General features: G+C 48.1%; 1 protein-coding gene across 2 annotated transcripts in view; it reads right to left on the reverse strand.

Annotated features, from left to right (window-relative positions):
• Positions 1-5,973: 5,973 nt before the first annotated feature.
• CKB (creatine kinase B) overlaps positions 5,974-14,898 on the reverse strand; it is a 9,571-nt gene continuing 646 nt past the window's right edge. Inside the window, exons 2-8 of one of the 2 annotated variants that reach the window (XM_041476124.1) lie at positions 13,699-13,886; positions 13,063-13,217; positions 12,025-12,157; positions 10,973-11,144; positions 9,394-9,517; positions 8,508-8,697; positions 5,974-7,921 (exon numbers count right to left, since the gene is read on the reverse strand). In XM_041476124.1, coding sequence (XP_041332058.1) covers positions 7,743-7,921; positions 8,508-8,697; positions 9,394-9,517; positions 10,973-11,144; positions 12,025-12,157; positions 13,063-13,217; positions 13,699-13,876 — 1,131 coding nt within the window. In that variant the 5' untranslated portion in view covers positions 13,877-13,886 and the 3' untranslated portion in view covers positions 5,974-7,742. Of the gene's footprint in view, positions 7,922-8,507; positions 8,698-9,393; positions 9,518-10,972; positions 11,145-12,024; positions 12,158-13,062; positions 13,218-13,698; positions 13,887-14,337; positions 14,551-14,898 lie in introns of both variants that reach the window. The other variant, XM_041476123.1, reaches the window with a different exon arrangement.

Here is a 14,898-nt window from a genome sequence, read left to right on the forward strand (position 1 = left end):
ATGGCTCTCCAGGAAAGTTGTACTTGGTGGAGGTTTCACTCTTGAACTAAGTAGTACAAAAATAATCTCCATGTGGCCATGGCAGTGGAAATTATCTTAAAAGAGAAGAAGGTTGTACAGAGACCCCAGGAAAGTCCAGGCTGATGGAGAACATACACCAACCACAAAAACATGTCATTGCTGGTTTTTACACTGATTTATATAAAACTATTTGAAAAAGATACACTGGCCATCTGCCTCTTCAGCTGACCCACTGCTTTCATAAATACTGTTACAGGGACAATCCTTTGTTCCTTCTGAGGAAAAACAAAATACAGCTTCAGTCTGCTTTTAAAACTGCATCTCATACCACACGCAAGGGTCTTCCCAGACACAAGTTCTGGGGTGTCACACCCAAGCAGCAGGGCCACCTGAGCCCAAGGCATTTCCAGGGAGCAGGAGGGAGCTGCAGGAAGGGGTGCTGTGCCCCTGGAAACATCCTGGTACCCCCCAGGAGGGGAGAGGGACATGGTCTTTCGGTCTTTTTCTGACAGTGGGTAGCAGCTGAGAACTGCATCCCAAAACATGCAATCCTGCTGCTTGTGTGAGGACACAAGTGACCACTAGCACGAAATGCTGCCAAGCATCTGTGACTGCCAGCAGGGAGAGAGGCTGGATGCTCCACAGGTGCAGCCAGACTGATGATTCCCGATGGGACTGGGGCCTGGTTCTGTCCAAAATTTAGGTCACTGCCAGGAAGTGATGCACATGAGCCAGGGCACAGCTCCGTGCTGCCACAGGGACCCTTCCATACTGACACAGGATCCAGCCCCCTGTGCCAGAGGTGCTGCTCTGCTGCAAGGGACAGGTCTGGCAGAGATGGACTGTCTCCATGCCATGCTGAGGTTGTTCTCAGCACCTTGTTTCAGCTCAGCAATGACCCAGGCTGCTGCCTGCAATCTGAGGCAGGCAGCTCCCCCTGTGTCAAGCTGCAAGGTCTCTGTCCTGCTGACAAGTCTCTGCAAAGCACAGGATTTTAAAAAAAAATAAACCCCACAGAAAAAAAAAAAAAAAAAAAAAAAAAGCAGCCAAACCACCAAGTAACAGAAAACACACAACCTGGGGCGCTGGGCTGGCCAGTCCCTGCTTGCTGGCTCAGCCTGGTGCCCAGGTGAGCCCTGCCCCACCTCACAGCACCCCAGGGAATGAGCTGGAGCAAGCACAGCAGTAAATGGGCAGTGGGCAGCTCTGCTGCTGCACAAGGTGGATGCTGCTCAAGTGCAAGGTGTGATTCCCAGCAGCTGCTGCATTAGGTGCCTCTCACACAGCCCTGCCCAGGGCTGGCTGGAGCAGCCCTGCTGATCATCATCCACCTGGCTCTCTTCCACTTCATGCAGTCAGGAGGTGGCTTGCAGTGAGAACCAGTCTGTACAGTCACCACTGGCCAGGGACTCTGGCCAGGACTTCTGGAGCTGTGGGGAGGTGCATCCATCCCCAGCACTTACCTCCTGCTACTGGGATAGGGCTTCAAAAAGAGTTGGGAGGTGGGAAGCATGGACACTGTGGGATGCTGTGAGCACTACTGTGGGCTGGGGCTCAGCCTCTGGAGAGCCCCAGGCAGATTTGAGAGGTGCCCAAGCACCTGGTGGGCACAAGAGCTAAGCGCTGGGGCAGCTGGGCACACTGCAGCTCCTGCACATGTGGCCATGCACGCCTGACCTTGCATTCCCTCCTCAGCTCTCCTTGGCCTCCAGGACAGCTATAAGAAACCCTCAAGCCTCTCCTGAAGCTCTCAGCAGTAGGAAAGAAGTGAGCTCTTTGATTTCTCATGGCCCTTCCCACTCTTTAGGCAAGTGCAAAGTTTGGAGGCCCCACTACTCATCTCTTGGCAGAATCAGAGAGCACCCTGTGCCACCCTGTGCCTCCATCCAGATGGAGGAGGGGAAGGGGCACTGACAGGGGCAAAGGGGGGACATGCCAGAGTCAGAGGGAAGGAGGTAGGTACCCATTCCAACCACGAGGGAAAGAGCATCCTCAAGATGCTCAATGCTGTTTTCCCTTAAAATAATGGCTTATTAAAAAAAAAAAACAAAAAACCAAAAACAAAAAAAAAAAAAAGCCAGCCATGACTCTGCCATGGAGAGGAGCTGAAATTCTGGGGCCATCCATCGCAATCCCCTTGTCATGCATATTCCCACAAGTATTTCTGGAGCCATCTCGCCCCAGACAAGTTCCAGCTTGGAGGCTGTAACAGCAACACTCCAAGACAAAGCTATCTCAATGTCCTCTGCTGAGCACAGCCACTCTCTCATGGAGCAGAGGGGTTCCACGGCCCTCCTGTGTCCATTCCCCCTGGAGACCTCTCTTGTCCTGCCCACCTGGACACGTGCAGTCACTGGCTCCAACAGGGGCTCTGGATGGGCAGTGCCAGCCCAGGATGGCAGTGCCAGCTCCGGTAATGGCAGGCACCCTGCTCCCGGCAGCCTGGGAACGCTGGCAGCCCCAGCAGGGATTAGTGATGATTCAGGGGATTTCACCACAGCCTGCAGGCAGACCAGCCAGTTTCTGTGGGCAAACCACAAGGCCTCAGTGAAACACCAGGTTGCCTGCCCGAAATGGCTTCACCAGCCGTGCCCCAAAGTCACCTCGTTTGCATCTCACTGCCTCCAGCCTGTCCCTGGCAGCTGGGACAGCGCAGCAGGAGGAGTCACCTTTGTGCCAAAGACAGTGCCCAACCTCCATCAGCTCCCAGGGGCAGAGCTGGCACCAGAGCGGAGCCCTCCGGCTTCGCTGCAGTTTGGATGTGCAGCGCATTTGAACTGCAAACAGACACTATTCACACCCCTGCAAACCTGCCCTTGGTGAATGTGCTCACTGCTCTGCTGGACCAGGCATGGGGTTTCAGGTGAGTTAATGCAGTAATTTTCCAGTCTCACTCTTTCCCGTGTAATCTAGGAAAGGTTTGCTGTGCTTGAGTGCTACCATCAGACACCATCACAATAAGACACTGCAAATACCTAAGCTGACACTTCCAAGGTCTTCCAGGTTATTCTCAGTTTCACTCCCTGGTCATCAATAATGGATGTGGAAAAAGCAACCAGACTGCAGCTGTCAGCCAAACCTCACACTCACCTGCACAAAACACAGGGAAAAGCTGAGGTCCTTGCAAAGATCTGGAGCTTGGATGTATATGGTAAATTAAACTTTTGGTTTTATTCTGAAATTGCATTGAAGAAAGCTCAGGGTTGCCCATTCTTGTGTATTTTTAGCTGAACTTTTCACATTCATTAAAAACTTCAACGTTAACATTTTTCTACCCATTTTCCTGGGTGTTGAGCATGAGGCATTCTGCCCTTTTAAAAGTTTAATTCATATACATATATATATATATATATATATATATAAATGGTATCTCAGAGTCTTACTCACTGGCTGAAGGAGAAAAACAAAAATCTTTGGTAGGTTTCGATGCATCTGAGTTTATTTTTACCCTGTCTGATACTGCAGAATTTCTGTGCTAATTGTCAATCGCAGGCTGAGCTCACGCTGCCAATTTGATCACTAGACTCACACTGTGGGTGTAGCAGGTACTGCTTCTCACCTGGCACACTCAGCCTGGCTCTGTGCAGCATTTGGACAAAAAACCCCACCCAGATGCTGTTTCAAAAGGCGGGGGAAGCCCCGTGGTGCAGTAGTGACACCTCGAGCAGCCCTTGCCTCTGGCCAGTGAGGTGCTCAGGGACTGGGAGTCCAGGGCAAGTGGCCCATATGGACCTTGAACAGCAGCTAGTCTGGGGCTTGTATGATTTCTGTGTAAGAAAATAAATCTAACATGCTATAGCCAGGGGAAGAGGGACAAGCAATGCAAGAGGCCCAGCTGTGATTAGTTTCTCATCTTGTTCTGAGGGGTGCTCTCCATCGCTGGGCTGGGCTCCCCACCACTGCAGACAAATAAAGCCCAACAAGTCCCCATGATGGTGGGGAAGTGCCCTGCCCCAGTTGGGGAGAGCTGGAGAAAATGTCACCCAGGCTATTTCCAGCTTTGTAACTATGTTTTTTTAGGAGGAGGAAAGGCAGACTAGCCAGAGGAATGTGGAGCAGCCAAAGGAGCCTGCTGGCCTGCTGCTTCCCCAGGGGAAAGGCAAAGCAAACAGGAGATGAAAAGCCAGTGATGCCATCTCCATCCTCAGACGAGTGCCTTGCCTACCACACTACCACATTTTTTGTGTGTGGGTGGGTGGGTGGAGAAAAGAACAAAGATCACTCAAAGTCTTCTGCTCAAGTTATTCCTTGTTGCGTAAAAATATGGTAATGATCATCTGAGGACAGGCTGGAGCCTAAACCCTCCCAGGTGAGTGCTGGAGACATTAGGCAATAGCACCTTCCCTTTCCTTCTTGGCCTAGCAATGGATGCTGAGCAAAATGGAAAGCTGGAAGAAAGCATTGCCCTGCCCTAGGCTGTGGTTGGAGCTGAGCAAGAATCCTCTGCGGAGAGCCGGACTGGAGCAGGAGCCTCCTGTGCCCCAGGCAGAGCACTCACCAGGCATCCAGCAGGTAAAACCACCTGGCTCCATCTCTTATTTTTGTGAGAGAGGAGGCACACGGTTTTGTCACCTTGTCCCAGGAAGCAGGAGCCTCCCTGGAGCAGCTGGAGCTGCTCGGGAAGCAGCCATCGTGTCCGCTGGTCTGGCTGGAGGCACAAGGGAGCGTGTGGGGAACTTGACCACTTCTCTGAGGGCTGGGAGCCTCCCTCGCCAGGGCCCGGCTGTGGTGCTGAGCCCACAAGAGGGTGAGACACCAGGAATCATTTTCCAGTAGATAGCACGGAAGTGGGATAAGGAGCATTTAAGCTGCCAGTGAGTGTAACATGAGAGGCAAATGGTTTCCCAAGCAGATTCATTTCTTGAGCAAGGACCCTGGGGTGCCAGCAGGCAGCACACTGCCTGTGCCACACGTGTCCAGAGGCAAGGCTTGGCACCACACCAGCCAGGGCTGGGCAGCTGCTCCCTGAGGGAAGCAGAAACAGGAGGAAAATGTAATGACAAACACAAATTTCTCTTTAGAACATTATAAAAGTGGTGCATATCTCGCAGCCCCCAAGGGACAATGTGCCAGCCTGGAGGAGCAGGGGCAGTGAAACAGGAAAACACAAGGGGCTGCCTCACAGCAGCAGGATGGCAGCAACCATCCCTGCTCCCCAGTCTACAGGGGAGAAAGCTCAGCTGAAATGTCACAGGAAAGCCCAAAGATGGCCCAAAGGGTTCCTGGCCCCTCTCCTCCCCCAGCCCATATACCCAGCACTGCTGGAACCAACAGAGCAGTCCCTGCTCCAGGCCTGGTGAGGACGCTGCCATCACTGTGGGCTGTGATGAGAGCAGGAGCCACACGGCTCCTTTCCAAAAGCTACAGGACACAGGTGGTTAATGCAGGTTCCCTGGATAAAGCACAGCACTGGCTGATAACCTTCCTGTCCTCTCCTGCCCCATGGCAGCCTGCCAGCACCTGGCACCATTTTGAGTGCCCAGAGCACAAGCAAGCGGCTGCTCCATACAATCCGTGATGGGCACCCAGGGCACAAGGGTGAGTAATGCCAAAGACTAATCCAAAGCTTTTAAGGCGAGGGGGCAGGAGCTTTAATCTCTCTCTTGATGAGAGGTTTTTAAAAAGTCCCACCTGGGGCTGGTCACAGTATCCACCTTTTGCCAGGACACATTCTTTCTCAGAAATATTTGCAATTGCTTTGTACAAGCTGAAACAAAAGCACAGTCGCATGGCAGCAACACGAGGGAACACAGCAAAGGTAGTGCGTGGGAAAGAAAACCAATCAAAAAGAAGTATTTTCTAGTTGGGTGCAGGCATTAAAGACTGGCTTGCTGCTTTGAGCACAATTGTTTAGCCAGCTACAGGTGCTGTCTCACTGCAGGGACTCAGGAGCTGAAAGCAGACAAATGTAGCAGCTCTGATGGGTTAAGAACATAGGAGAAACAAGATGCATAGAGAGAGAAATGTTTTTATTAGTCCAGCTGATATAGCTAGAAAAAAATAGACAAGTTTTCAGGCAACTCCTTTCATTAGGTAATTGCTGTGAGCGCAGTAACGACGCTGTGTTGAGGAGAGGCACCACTAAATGAACACTCTCTGATTACAAGAAGCAAAACCAGCTATTTGCCAAGCGTCTGTGAACAGTGACATGAAGCACAGCATGGGGGAATCTAAAGAATATACAGAACCAACCGGTTGTCTCTTGCACCATTTTCTCTTCCCTGCTCTCACAAGCTTCGTACAGAAAACTCCTGTGCTGATTAACTCAAATACAGGAACACCCAGTACAGAACAAAACTCTTACATATGATCTCCTCTCCCCCACCCAATTAACTTTGAAACACATACAAAGCTGTATTAAAAGGAAAAAAAGAATCTTATCTGAAATGTTCACTCAGCCTTTTCTCACCAAAATTAAATTAGCTTACCCCAGCTGGAATCATCTCTTCAGCTAAGTGACAGCCTGCAATCACAGCCTTAGAAATATCACAGCCTTTACAAAAGAAAGCTTCAGTTATCTACACAAACCTATATAAAGCTGCATGCCAAGGAGCTCTGCATCAACCTCTCGTCACGCTCCCTTCCATCAAAGCTGTGTTTTAGCAGTGGGTAGAGCTGTTGAACAGGTGCATCTGCATGAGCTGCAAAGGTTGCTCTTCCCGAGGGTCTGATGCTCCCAGTTAGCAATACTTGTGGAAAATGCAGCTCCTGTATGCTAATAATGTGATGCTTCCACACATGTACAGCCATTCTGGAGAACAGATCTACTAGATGCAATCTTGAGCTCATACCCAGAGAACTACCTGAGTTTGCAAGCCAGGCCCAGTTTGGAAAAAACTACTTAGCATGTTTTAGTTGACTATACTGCTCAGTTTTAGGTTCATGGGGCAACTGGTGCAGGGGCCAACTAGAGTCAGCTGACTAAAGCTCATTAGCTGGTATTTTCCAGTAAGTGGCAGCTTCCAGCTCCCATCTCTGCCCTGGCTGAGCTAAAATCACTTGAGAAGCATGGGCTGAATTAATCTAGGTTTCACCTCAACCCTTACACTGAAATGAGCAACTGGTTGTTTACACTAGCTAGGTTGAAGACATGCTTCTCCCCACAAAGCAGCTCAGGGTCACTAATACCATGGGCTGGAGTCTGACCTCAGCCTGGCCCTGCACCCCCGAGGGCCCACCTGAGAAGAGCAGCAGCCCTCTGTACCCAGCCCTTACAGGAACGAGCCTGGCTTACAGTACTCAGGATAATGAGAGTTTATAGTTGGCATGAGCAGATGCACAAGTCAAAGCCTTGGAGGTAGGGCATGTTTGCAGTGACTCATGTTTAACATTAGTTCTCTAATTTACAGCAACTACAATCAAGTTAGGAGGTTCAACTTCTGAAACTGCTTTAACAACATTTCAACTCAGCTGGTCTGCAGCAGCACACCAAGGAAGATGTGCTTGCACACAGAACCAGACCACCTAGCATAACTATGAAAACCAAGTCACTTAAATCTCAAAGACATTCAGTTAACATATCTAAGACATCTCAGGCCAAACAATAGTTTATTTCATTTCATTTTCAGCAACATCTCAACCATCAAAAAAATAAACTCTAACACAGATGGATGGAAGACTTCTCTACAGTGTAACTAAGTGGGCTCTGACCCCAAGGGTTTGAATTGGAGTGACATTTTATTATTCATCCAATAAGTTAGGAAGCAGGAGAATAAAGTGCTTTATTTCTGAGCTGGCATGAGGTCATCAATGGACTGGCCTTTTTCAAGGCGTTTTTCCATTTCAATGAGAAGCTTCACTCCATCCACCACCATCTGCACCAGCTCCACCTCAGAGAAGCCAAGACGATCAGCATTGGAGACATCAAACACTCCTCCAACAGCAGCTGTGTCCACACCACCTGCAGCAAGAGATTCAGTTACAACATTGACCCCAGCCAGAGCAGGTGAGCCTGCCTTTCTTCCCTCACTAGCTTGAGGCAGGACACAGCAGGACCATTCTCTACAAGCTGCCACTGGTGCTTCATCCTACATGCAGGAAGATAAAGCCATGTGTGACTGCCAACATGAACCACAGAACATGCAATTAGGCCAGCTCTTTATTCTTCTGACCCATGAGCAATCTAACTTGAGGTCACAAGTACCCACTGGAGCCATCTCCTAGCCATAGGTTAAACCAGGATTCCCAGCATTGCTTATGAACAGTAACAGCTGCCCCCAGGTCCACCTTATACCTGGTGCCCAAAATGACACACAGGACATCAACTAGATAGCCAGACAAAGTACATACTAAGTAGAGCACTGGCATCCTCAACTCCTCCAATATACAATTTGAAAACTTTCTCTCCATGTGCTTTACAAGGGTTTCCTTTGCAGCGTGTGACAGGCACTGACTGTATGAACCAAGAGATGGCTTTGGCCATAACCAGGCTTTTGCTGGTATTTTAGGGCAGACTGACTCAGCCCATCAGTGTTATCAACTCTCACCTGTGCCTCGTTTCTGCAGCCGAAGTCTCTTGAGGACTTCTCCAAATTTCTCATGTTTCCCAAGGTGTGGGAGCTTGATGTGCACACCAGCACGGAGCCCTGTTCCAAGGTTGGATGGGCAGGTCAGGATATAGCCCAAGTGTGGATTCCACATGAACTCATAGTTTTTGGCCTTGAAGAGACTTTCTATCTATAAATAGAAAAAATGAATGTTTAGATATTGTTCTATACCTTAAGACTGTAGAACCTTCATTAGTGCTCACTTGCAGCTTCAGTCACTCAGCAACAACCAGAGCACTCAGAACAGCTATTTCAGCAACATAAGCCCCTGCCTATGGAAAAAATGGTCACCAACAAGGGGCTTTTAAGGCCTTCATCTTGCTCCTAGCAGTGAGACAGGCTAAGTTTAAAAGCTACGCTCCTTATGTCACTACCTGTTGGGAAGCTGGATTTAACACAGGTCAAGCTGGCACATCTCTTAGGATCAGGAAAGGGGCTGGTAAAGCTCAAGCTCATATCAAGACTAGAAGTAGAGAACTTGAGCCCAGCTTTGCCCATGCACATTCAAGCAATTTCTCCTCCTCCCCAAGGTGTCTCAAAGCTTTAGAGAACTATGTAGAATTTCTGTAAAATACAGTTGAGACATTTGGATAAGGGTGCCACCACATCAAGCAAACATTCTACAATTACACAGCTACAAGGCTTTTTGCCAAAACACCTGTTTTGGAGCCCTCACAGCTCTGGATCTCATCAGGGTGTTCTCAGAGATCCAGGCTATGAAACACAACCATGGAAGACTCCAGAGGGGGCATGAAAACTGCGTTCTGAGCTCTAACCAGAGAGCCATGTGCCATTTGAACACACAGCCCAGACAATAGTGATTTACCTTTGTTAGTCCAGTACAGAAGCGGCTGAATACTTCCTTCATGTTACCACCTTTCTGCATGGAAATAACTCTAAGGTGATCCTCCTCATTGATCCAAACCAGGAAAGTCTTGTTATCATTGTGCCTAGGAGACAAAGCAATCAGTTTGCTGTCTTGCCCACCTCACATTTTGAAGATGGCCCCAAGTTGCTCATCACTACAGTTTTTAGTTCAAGAGGCTCACTTAGCTCCTTCAACAAGACTGGTCTTCCTTCTTTTCCCCACACAGGACCTGAGTGAAGCTGGTAGTTGCTACCCTGCTCTTTTCAAGAGGTAATTTAAATTGGCCTTTACAGAGTGAGTAATAACATGACATTACCTGATCATACAGTATCAAAACCTGTAACACCCTCATCCCCCTAGCTCAATTGTGGCTCCAGTTTACAAACTGAGGTATTACTGCTCAGCAAATATGCAGAAAGGTGATCAGTAGACTTTGAGGGAATCCTGTACAATAATGGTCATAATGACACCATGTGTAACAAGCCTTTTTAGCAGTATTTTGTCCACTTATGTCAAACTGCACTTTGTACCTTACTTTCACTAGAATTTTAGACCAGGGCTCTTCAGAGATGCTCTATAAAAATCCTCTGAACAATGGGCTCCTCCTGCCCCAGCTTGCAGCTGACAACAAGTACTATCATCCATGTTTATCTTGCTGGTAATTTCTGAACTTGATTAGGATCAAAAATTAGCTAGTACCCGAGGAAAGTTATTTATGCAGACAACACTAAGACATTACACACTTCAAGTCTGTAGATTAGTCATGCTCAGATGACAGCGCTATCTGGTCCTGGCAATCTGCAGGTAGATGATGCAATCTTAAAGGTGACCTACAGAAACAAAGCGTGCTTCCTCTGGGTTGCACTGAAACAGCTGCAGTAATAAGACTGGAGCATTCCTGTTGATAAAAACCTAGCCCTTAGCTTACAAGGGAGCAAGTTAATTATGCTGCAGAAGCTCCTGAGATGCAGTTTTATGTAGGTGACCTACATTTAAAACAAGCAGAATCCTTCTATTCCACACCTCTGCAATTCAGTCAATTCCTGTCACCAAGTCTCTGGGGACAGGGGGGAGATGTCATCACTAGCACAGATAAAGCCATAACAGCCCAGCACCAGTGAGTTTCTGCAAGCAGAAGCGAAGAGACTACAAGGGAGTAACTATGCATCCAGGATCAACCGTGAGCTAAGACAATGCTATGGTTTGTACCACAAGTTACTCTCAACTCTTGTGGGAAGAGCCAACTGTAGTGGCACATCTGCTCCTTTACAAGTGATCTACTTCCACAAGCTGATAGAGTTTTTGCATGGTTCACTAACCCATGCAAGCTCTGGTTCTGGGCTAACCAAGCTGGCTTGTTCTTACCAGCATAAGAACACTTGTCCAAGTTTTGCTGGTTAACTGCAAGTTCTCCACAGAAGTTTCTCATCAAATACAGTAATACAAGGTGAGAAGCTACTATTTTGCCCAACAGTGCAAGTCACCACCAAAACAGCAAGACTAGCTTCGATGACAGCTTCCTCACAGACATACTCACCAGATACCCCTGGCATCAGGCCAGTCTCGTGCCATCCCAGATGCCAACAGAAGAGGAGAAACCGGCTTGTCAAACAAGAAGTGGTCATCAATCAGCTGCTGCTGCTCTGCATCAGTCATGTTCCTCAGAGCATAGTACTTCCCCTTGAGATCACCATCCAGACTACCCAAAGCTGAAAGAGAGAGACTTTTAGAATGGGACTAAATATTCTACACTTTCGAGACCACACAAAACGTATGGCAATGTTTGATCTGCTGGGTCTGGTTCCTCCCTTGCTTTCATCTGCAATGGCAATGCCCTTGTGGCAGAACCTGAGGCAGTATCAGATGATTTGTCTGCACCTTCCAGGCTTATACAAGTAACCTTTGTTCCCTTACATGCAGTATAGAATCATTACTGCTGCTGAACTGCACAAATGAAGACTGCTTTTCTTCCAAGGAGAACCAAGGTTATGAATATAACAAGCAGTATTATTCTAGTCAAGGACTGTTACCCTGCCCTTGAGAGATTTTTGAAACAACTACACTCTCAGCCTCCAGAACTGCACCTTGAGCACTGGGAGGCAATAGAAAAAAAAAACAGCTGAAGAGTTTTACTGAAAACCAGGGCTTATTCTAGTCAGCTGCAGATTTGGAACAAGACTACATCTCTAAGCAAGCTGAACTTTAATGAAAGTCAATTAAATGCAGCCACAAAACACTGCACCCCATGACTCAAGCTCTGTAGTTGCTACATACCTGTTACCTTTCAGGTTTGAGCCCTGCTGAACCAACCTCTTTCCCCACACACACAGACAGAAGCTTTTGAGATCAGCAGAGGTCAACTTTAATGCAGTCCAACTTCCCTCTGCCATGTGCTCTGGCTCTCAGCTACAAGCTGCAATGCTGAGGCAGCTCTCTAATGCAATGAGCCTTTTCCAGGGAAAGCTCCATGTTCAGACTAAGCCTCCAGGGAGGTGGTTTTTGCCAAGTGCCTCCATTTTCAAACTGCAAAGAACACCTCTTGCGCAAAGGGCAGACTGGTGTCCCCGATGCACCCAGCTCTCACTTTACCTTCAACAGAGAGCTTCTCGATAGCCCGCCTCTCTCCTCGACTGCAGTGCGGGGGAAGGCAGAACCCACGGATGCTTCTGCCAGTTCTGACACGGGAACTCAGCACGTAATTGGGATCCAGGTCATCACCTCCCTACAAGATCAGGAAACCAGCAAGGACAACCCTGTTACCAAGATACCTAAACACATGCAGCCCCCATGCATTTAAGAATGCACTTTACACCTGAGGCACTGACTCCCTGGACTGTGAGCCAGTGCCTCAGTTCAGTGCTATTTTCTTCAGCATCACATCAAATATCTGTATAGCACAACTCTTGCTCTGAGGTCAAGGCCACAGCTACTAAGTAGCCCTAGAAGACAGGGATATGACCAGAATATCAGTTCCATGTCCATTTCAGACTGTGGTCCGGGCTTCTGTTATCCCTTACAGATTTGCAATCTAGAGATATGGACATGAGGCAAAACCTTCTTTAGGTATTTATTCTTGCAAATGAGAATTATTCATTACTGTTCTCCCAAGTCTCTTATTTTCAATATGATTTATGGCTAGCAAATCAATATGGAGTTACAAACTCCCGGAGTTTAGTTTACAGTAACATTTAAAACCCATAAAATGATTAAGAATCCCTACTCCTAGCTGTAAAAACATTTATTTGATAGCATGACACCATCAGCTGGTAATTAAGATCCAAGATCAGACAGAAGAAAGTTTTTAAGTTTTATGATAGTCCTTTACTTCCAGGATAGTGCTGTTTAGTTTGACTGTTAGAGCCCACAGCTCACGGAAACACACACCGAAGGTGTTTGGCACAACCCACGCTGCAGCAGCACCTGAAAAAAGCTCCTGCTGCACACAAGCTGCCCAGCCTCTGCCATCCCATAGCAGCAAGCTCTTCGGGCTGACTGCACCAGACTCACAGCCCAAGTGTCCATGCTCAGTGGAAGCAAGGGGACAGTGCCTAAGCAACCAGCTTAGGCAGCTGCCAACAACTTTACAGTCCTCAGACCAACAATCTGTAATTGATCAAAACTTTATACCTGCAGGTTATCAGCATTCAGGTCAGTCTTGTGCTGATCACTTGGTTTGTAGCCACCATGCCTGTCTTCAATAACTGGATCAAAGAGCTCCTTGAACACTTCATAGGATTCTTCATCACCAGCCACGCATCCTACTGTCATTATGAAGGGATGGCCTGGAGTGGTAATAAAGTCAGAAGAGCTAAGTTTGGGTGACATTTGGCTGTACTCCAGTGCAGCACTAACCAGGCAAGTTCTTTAGTAGCAAGTCTAGTCACTTAGATGTTCATTCTTAAATAGAAACATTTGGAGAGACCCTACATTTTACACTTCATCCAGTCTGTCAAATGCAGTGCTATGGAAACCCATAGCTATTGTCATTAAACCATGCTCATTTGTAAAGCTTGGTTTAGGACAAATTTGCACAGCACATCTAATTTGACTAGCTAATTTAGATCTCTGCATAGAACTTTATGTCTAAACAATCATGCTTTGCTGCAAGCAAGCATGCTTTACTTTTTGCTCCTTCTGCTACAGAGCTACAATTCTGTAGTCTGCTCATAAATGCCACCTCCACAAGATTAGTTTTAAGTCACCATATTCAAAAGCACCAGTTACTTCAGCTGGTTCACACGGAACATTCTCAATGCGTTTTACCAGGATTATCAACCCCAGTCTGAATGACATCATCCAGGGTGAAGCCACTGGGCGTGACTCTGTCTCTCAGTTTCTTGTATAAATCCAGGGTTAGAACTTTGGCCATGTGGTTGTTGTGGGTGCTCAGGTCCGGATACTCCTCATCAGGAGGCAGTCTCTGATTATTTAGTTGGGCCATTTTGATATTGCTAGAGTAAAAATAAATACTGTAATGTTAACATGTAAACACATCTGCTCCCCCTTTTTCATAGAAGTGCTAGAAAACATCACGTAACCAGTCTGGAATAGGAAGAGACCAAGACAGTCAGGTAAACTGACATTTTTTTCCCCCCCCCTCCTCAGATGAGTTATAATTAGAATGCATTTGGTTTGACTTTTTTTTTTCTCTTCAGATTTAAAGTATTTAGCAGAGCAGTTACATAATTGAAGTGTCTGGGAATTGATATGTCAGATCACAGCATGAAACACAGCTTGATGGAAACATGGCCTCTCAACAGAGGCATGCCTTTAGAGCAGTCTCTCATTGCTTTAGATTTGTCCCTCAGTATCTTGAGAACTTTGGGTTCTCAAGCATTGTCAAGAAGCACTTCCAGTCAGGAGGGAGAACAGATCATTATGCAGACCTAACAATCCCATTACCTGGGTTGTCAACCCCAGTCTGGATACAATCATCCAGGGTAAATCCACTGGGAGTCTGTTTATCCCTCAATTTCTTGTACAGGTCCGGGGTCAGCACTTTAGCCATGTGATTGTTGTGAGCTTTCAGGTCAGGGTACTCCTCCTCAGGCTTGTACTTCATCTTCAGGAGGTTGTGGCTGTTTGAGAAGGGCATGGCTAACCCTACCGCAGTCACTAGGGGAGAAAGACGGGAAGCCTATCACGGGGGGTTTGGCAGCCTCCGGACCGCCCGGGGGAACGCCAGGCACCCAAAAGGTCACCTTGGCTCACGTTCCACCCGCGCCCTTCACACCTTTGCTGCTACACCACCTTCCACAAGCGCCAAGGCAGAGCAAAGAAATAAGTTCTTCGCCTCTACCAGCCTTGCCCCGTCCCCACCATCCCGGCCGCAGGGGCACAGGTTCTCCCGCCTCCCGGGGCGCCGCCCGGGTGAGGGGACGCGCCCAAGGTCGCGCGGAGCAGCCGCTGCAGCAGCGGGCAGACCCCGCGCGCGGCTCCGGGGCGCGGGGAGCGGCCGGGCCG

This window comes from Pyrgilauda ruficollis, unplaced genomic scaffold (assembly GCF_017590135.1).
Source record: "Pyrgilauda ruficollis isolate IOZ18807 unplaced genomic scaffold, ASM1759013v1 scaffold38, whole genome shotgun sequence".
NCBI lineage: Eukaryota > Metazoa > Chordata > Aves > Passeriformes > Passeridae > Pyrgilauda > Pyrgilauda ruficollis.